The sequence below is a fragment of the Metopolophium dirhodum genome, chromosome 5, assembly GCF_019925205.1.
Source record: "Metopolophium dirhodum isolate CAU chromosome 5, ASM1992520v1, whole genome shotgun sequence".
In the NCBI taxonomy this organism is placed as follows: Eukaryota; Metazoa; Arthropoda; class Insecta; order Hemiptera; family Aphididae; genus Metopolophium; species Metopolophium dirhodum.
The window spans coordinates 25,804,940-25,811,645 of record NC_083564.1 but is presented as its reverse complement, the minus strand read 5'-3'; the positions used below and the strand labels follow the sequence as shown (position 1 = coordinate 25,811,645).

General features: G+C 37.0%; 1 protein-coding gene across 1 annotated transcript; it reads left to right on the top strand.

Moving 5' to 3' along the window:
• The first annotated feature begins 1,009 nt into the window (after positions 1 to 1,009).
• LOC132944423 (uncharacterized) lies at positions 1,010 to 1,729 on the top strand. Its single transcript, XM_061013742.1, has 2 exons — positions 1,010 to 1,457; positions 1,560 to 1,729. Exons 1-2 carry the CDS (start codon positions 1,010 to 1,012, stop codon positions 1,727 to 1,729), a joined length of 618 nt encoding a protein of 205 aa, XP_060869725.1.
• The last annotated feature ends 4,977 nt before the right edge of the window (positions 1,730 to 6,706 follow it).

Genomic DNA, 6,706 nt, shown 5'->3' with positions numbered 1-6,706 from the left:
ATTAGACCCGTATACGCAGCTGGTACGGTATTTGTATACAATATTAATATGTTATTCACGGGATGGGGACAGTTGGACCCCGTGATAAGAGTTGGGTCCCGTGATAAGAAATTATAATTGATAACCTTAATCAAGAGTTCGAATTCTAACCTCAAATAAAAAAATTACAATTTAATACCAACCGTCAGGCATTGTAAATATTTCAGTACGATTTTTGAGTACACGAATTTCTCACCCTGGTCCAAGACCAAATACATTATTTATCCGTCATTTATCCGTCGAAAATGACCGTTATTTAACGGTAAACGGTTCCTCATTTTACATTAGCCGCTGCTGAGCGCTGGTTGTGCTTTGGTGCTTGCATTCTATTTTTGGCGGTGGTGTAGTTCCCTGAAAAATTAACGACGTCGCCTCGTCGCTCCGGTCGGCTCGCCCGCCTGTGAAATCCCCTCTACACAGTCGCTAACTATCGACAATTACCGATAATTACCATTTTCAGTCGATACTCGATGCCGTAGTTAGTAATAGACTAAGTTATGTTCGGTTGGGTATTTTATTATAAAGGTGTTTTATGCCCATTACCCATACATTTATTTACCAAGTGTAAATTCCACTGCACACTGGTATCCACAATATAAAATAAATACATTAAAAGTACCTACACATAGTTCGTCAAAAATAGTAACAATATAGTGATATTTTCATACAAGTGACATATTAAATAAATTATACAAATATTCTACATTTTTTGCCCCAACTTGAGGTATAATATTATTATATCAATAATGGTCTTTAGAAAAATTAACGCGCTCGAAATTCTAATGCTGCGGGCTGACGAGAACAATAAACATATTACTGGCCGGCTAGTAGTAATACACGTCGTCGTCGTCGTCTGGGAGATTTTCTCGGAGATCGGTCTCTGTGTTGGACGATTTGTATTTAGCTCATTAGCAATTCTCGATTAAATCCCAACGTACACGTATACATATTATCTTCGCTCAAACAAAAGATGGCAACTAACTATTATAACATCGACGCTGTAAACGTCATATTGCTCGAAATCTTAGAAGACATTGTTGTCAACATTATGGAGGGCACTTACGCTGACGAAACAGACGAATATCTCGTGGGTTTAGTTACCCTTCTTCTGTCTGCCTTTGATTCGGGCGCTACTACTGCGAGTGGCGACGATCAGACCCCGGAGTCGGAGCCTGAAGGACAAAATCCGATTCTTGGAGGCGCAGATGGACAGGAGTTCGACGAAGACGCCGAGGAGTCCGTCTCCTTGCACAGTGATGGATTGCCGAGCGGTGATGCGCTGTCATCTGCAGCAGAGTCGGAGCTTGCTCCGATCCCAGAGGCAGCACCGCTCGGCAACAACAACACTGTCCAGGAAGACGACAATTCGAAAATTTCGGAAGCAGAAGAGGACCATTCCGTTTTGTTGGCGAGCAGCTGTACGTCGTCGTGTGGGGACGCGCCGTCCTCGGAGTCGGGGCCTGTCGATCCCACTCCGACTCCTGAGGGCGGACCGCTCGACGACGTTTTGCGTACAGAAGACGTGTTGGATGAGAAAATTGAGCCGGCCAGGGGTATAGATGTAAAAAATAGTCTTGGTGAGCTGGTCGGTTGGCTGGACCCGGCGGCAGCACCCGGAAAAATCGATCCACCTCGTACGAGGTGGAAAAGCGTGAGACGCTTTTTCCGGGCTCTGTGCTGCTGCCGATGAGAACCCGTCCGCAGCTCACCCTTTGGCCGTAGACGACGGGCAGGATGACGGCGACACAGAGGGGGGAGGATGTGAGAAAGAGCACGGACGGTGCGCGGCGGTAAGTCACCCACGCACGTTCTCCGGTCGCCCACGGCGCGACGGGTTGTTCGCGGGCGTAGCGCGCTCGGTCGTCTTTGACGCGCGAGACCCTCTGGCGGCTCGGCGAGCGCCCGGCTGCAGTTACGGTCACGTGGAGCGGCGGCGGCGACGACACGGCGGCTAGTAGTAGAGGTACCGGCGCGGGCAACGATTCCGCCCCGACGGTACACCGACGATGACGATGGCGACTCGGTACGACGGCAGCGGCGGAGACCTTGGCACGGGGTGAGTGGTATGGAGATTTGCGTGCTAGGAACACGGGGACGTCAGCGTCACCGGATCCAAGGAAACTTAACGGTTTCAGGGTCTGGCGGCGCGGGACTTCACCACCGCGGCGGCGGAACGAAGAAGCGGCCGAAGGGACAACGCCAGGGCGAAAATTTCCGAGAGTTTAGGATCGCGCTGCGGTCCGCTGACTCTCGCCTTTTCGCCCCGCGGTAATCTCACATTGGCCGCTTCGCTCGTCCCCGCCGGTTCCGCAGCACAAAATCTCGATTCGCTCGCTCCGTGTCTTGGTCTTCGCCGTCCGTCGGCAGAGTCGTCGCGCCGTCGACCGTCAACGCGCACAACATCGCGCACCATAGCCGCCGTTCGTCGCCGACATCCGTGGTCGCTCCGCGGCCGTATCGGTTTGGCCTCACCGGCTGGGCAAGGTCGTCAAGCGTCCGAGCAAACGTGCCCGCGACATACTCGGCAACCCGCGGGACAGGTCGTGAGAACGTGCAGAGGTGACCAGTGGCCAATAACATTGCATATATATCCGCACCAAAATTCGCCATCTTGCATCCTCTCCCCCTTGTTGATTGTGTCCTGACCTCCTGCCCGACGTATTTTTTTTCCTTTTATTACTTAAAATTATTTCAAATTGTCTAATTGTTCATATATTGTAAATTTCGATTTTTTTTTCTTATTCTCGGCCTTTTTTTAATGTATTATTGATAGCCAATGTGCTAATTTTTTCCAACCTAAATACTATTTCTGTTTTGAAAAATATTGTTTCTACATTTTTTTATTATTTTTTGTTTTTGTTATTAATAAATCAATTTTTGTGAAAACAAAAAAATATTGTTTCTTTTTTTTTCGTTTTGTCGAGTGTATATCTAATCATTTGTTACAGATTTAACGACTAAAAAATCGTTAGAATATATAACTTAAATAAAAAATTCGTTAGGTTATTATACAGAGTATAAATGTAGTATAAACGCTACACGGATATTATAATACGTACCAAGAAATATTTAAGCCATCAAACACTAAAGGCGACGAAAACTGTTGAATAAATCATAAAATAACGCATTACACCGCGGCGGGAACGTCATGGACAGTTGTATAAACTATACTATACGAGGGTTCCAAATAACAATATGTATTTAATAGTATATAGTTAATACAAAATAAATTTAAAAAAGGTGGATAAGTGGATGTCGCTCATATGTACAGTAGGTTACAAGTGGGTCACTGTAATGGATGGTGTTAAATTCGAATTTTTTTAAATATGTTTCAGGTGAATAGCATTAACTTAATGCAAATGTAAATTCAAATTCAATCAACATTTTTATTATTTATTTATTTTTTTTTTAAATAAACACTTTTTTGTACTAATGTTTAATATCCTGTACCCAATATTAATATAAATATAAAAATTAAATTAAAAACCATTTTTAGTAAATTTTATACTATAATTTTTGGCATTTTATATTCCTTTTTTTTGCATTTTAAGTGCATATTTTGCATTTTAAGTGCATATTTTATTGCATATTTTTGACATTTTTAATGCATTTTTTAAGGTTTTTTAGTGCATTAAATTCACAGCCCTAGTAATAGTAATAATAGCAATAGGTAATCTACTGGTTACTGGCTACTGCATACCACGTACGACGTTAATAATAAGTAATATTAACTAATAAGCCATCATTATATTCTATTGAACTTTTGAACTGGTAAATAATATAATAATATTAAATATAAAATCAAAAATGTCAAGGCCACGAGAGAAGTTCCGAAAATATTTATCTGGTAGTGAAAAATTAAAAAAAAAAAAAATACAAATTGAAGTAAACATAAACTCCATTCGTGGTTCGTTAGTAAAGTTTTTGAATAAACCGAAAATTTTATCCGATGATTCCGATGTTACGACACAATTACATGTAAGTAGTACTTATACATTTATAATAACACTACCTATTATATTTATATTTTATACATTTAATTGGTGTAATTTTTACTACTTACCAATATTAGCTGAATACTATGCCCGTAACTACTGCTTCAGCAGAACGATCGTTTTCAAAGCTGAAATTAATAAAAAAACTATCTCCGAAGCACATTGTCACAAGTAAAAATCACCAACTTAGCTATAAACTCTATCGAAAAAGAAATTGCTGACCAATTAAAATATGATGATATTATTGATCAATTTGCGGATATAAAGAGCAGAAAAGTTAATTTTTAATATATTTTTATATTGTACCTATTGCTATATTTTATATTTGTTGTCTTATTTTGTCAATATTTTTTTGATAATTTTTATTTATTACATTAAGTTTGATTATATGACATGGTGCGTTATTAGTTAATTTACTTATTCATGTTGTTGTAGGTGCAAGGTACTATATTTGTTAAGATTATTTGCACACATTTGAGTTTCAAATTTGGGGAGTATAGCTCCCATATGCGATATGCAACTGACGTGCGATAATAACATTTTAGGCATTTTAGGCCCCGCCATTTTACTCTGCCCCGGGCCCCGCAAATCGTTGAGACGGCCCCGCCATTGTATACGAAAAACAATTCTGAGCAATTCGTGTAGTCCTTATAATAATATTATTTTTTATTCGTTGCTATGGTGAAAAACAAATCGTTAGAAATTAAAATCCCATCTTTAGCGGTTTTTCGTAATTTGTCCGTAATATTTCTCGACGCTTTCTAAAACTACTTGGAATTTTCAATTTCGACCTCCCAAAAGTACCAACTAGGTTCACTTTTCTATCAAAAAAGATGCTGATCTAAAAAATTGAAGCATACTTACTATCCAAAATGTTGCTGAGAGACAGAAAAAAAAACACATCATTGTAAAACCAATACATTATTTTGCTTCGCTCAGAATCTAATATTATTTGATATTAATATAACATAATAGGTACTTCCCCATGGGAATGCATCGTTATGTATGGGTGTATATTATAAGAGAAATTAAATAAGTAAGTCTTAAGTATGAAAAAAATATAAACTTAATTAAATATAAAATTAAAGAACAAATTAATACACTATAATTTATGACTTATTTTAAAACAAAAATCACAATTTTTAACCATACCTGCATAATATGTAGACATACTGTGGCATAATTTGGTTAAAATTATCGGTGTTCCTTTTTTATGTGATCGTGGATATTTAAATATGCATACACCTCTCCCGTACTCTGATCTTAAGCCGGGAGAGGAGGGGGTTCCATTTTTCTCGGCGCTTCGGAATTGAGTCCCAAGTTGAAGTATTACATTAGTTGAGTACTAGATTTTTTTAAGTGCTACACTAGCTGAATCAGCAATTATTTTAGGTATTATACTAGTTGGGTAGGTACTCAAAGGTTCTCTGAATATTTAACGTAGAAACATAATATAGAAATTTACTTTATTACCTAATTTTGATATGTTTGTAGTTAATATTAAATACTGAACATAATATATGTAATTGAATTCTGTATATTATTACTCATTATTGCAGAGATAGGGACAGCTTAGAAAAAAATCGTACCTACATAGATGTGCTAAAATATTACTACACCTCAATACTGAAAATATTTAGAAGATAGGCACTTGCTTATATAGAAGTTTTCTTGTGGATATTAAAATAACTACTTACATATTTTATTTTTGTTATACTCGATTTTTTTGTCAGGATTTTCACAAATGTGTGTTATTATCTAATAGGTACCTCATATGTATAAAGCTTAAAAGCTTTTTTCAAGTTATACTGTACCTCGGGAAGCCACCCTTAATGTATGTAAAATAAACTAAAATAATATTGGTTGTCTTATAGAAAAAAAATCAGCACTGCCCCCTTCAAATTTCCATATCCTCGTCTGTCACTAAGATGTTATTTTGAATGCCATAAATAAAAATCTATATTATAATTTATAATCAGTAAAAAGAAATAAATATCAATTAAATGTTATAAAAAATATCGAGTAAACAATTTTTCTTACCATTGAATACTACTAACTCGTTTAACATATTATCAATTACTTCCTTGGAATGTTCTAAAAAATAATTTAAAAATAATAATTATTATACTGATAATAGTGATGGTTATTAAAAAGTTCATACTTTTCTACGTTTTCGGTAAATACCGGTTTCAAGCCCAGATTTATTTACTTATTTTTATTTTATTGTAGTGTGTTGTTTGGCGATCTTGTAATATTTACTTCATTATTGATTGTTTTTAAATGTAAACTAAAAGAAAGGGTGATGTACCCTAACTATTTATTCTAGAGAATGATAGTTATAAAAACTTAGTTATGTGTGCATGTGAAAAAATAGAAATACTAAAAAAAATCGAATCCTTAAATTCAACAATGTAGGGTGATGAAAAACATTGACATTTTGAATTTACGATAATCCAATAATTTTATAGTTTTGAACTAATTGTTGAGGTATACTTCAGTTTGCCAAATGAACTGGAACGCAAATGAGTCATACCATTTTTGTGGACGCACTCGGGAGATTTCTTAGGACCTAGGTAATATTGCAACATACGACTACACTGAAAAAAAAACTACCTGTAATTATGAAAATATTGTCTTATTAATCTGATATATGTCACCATGACAATGTTTGT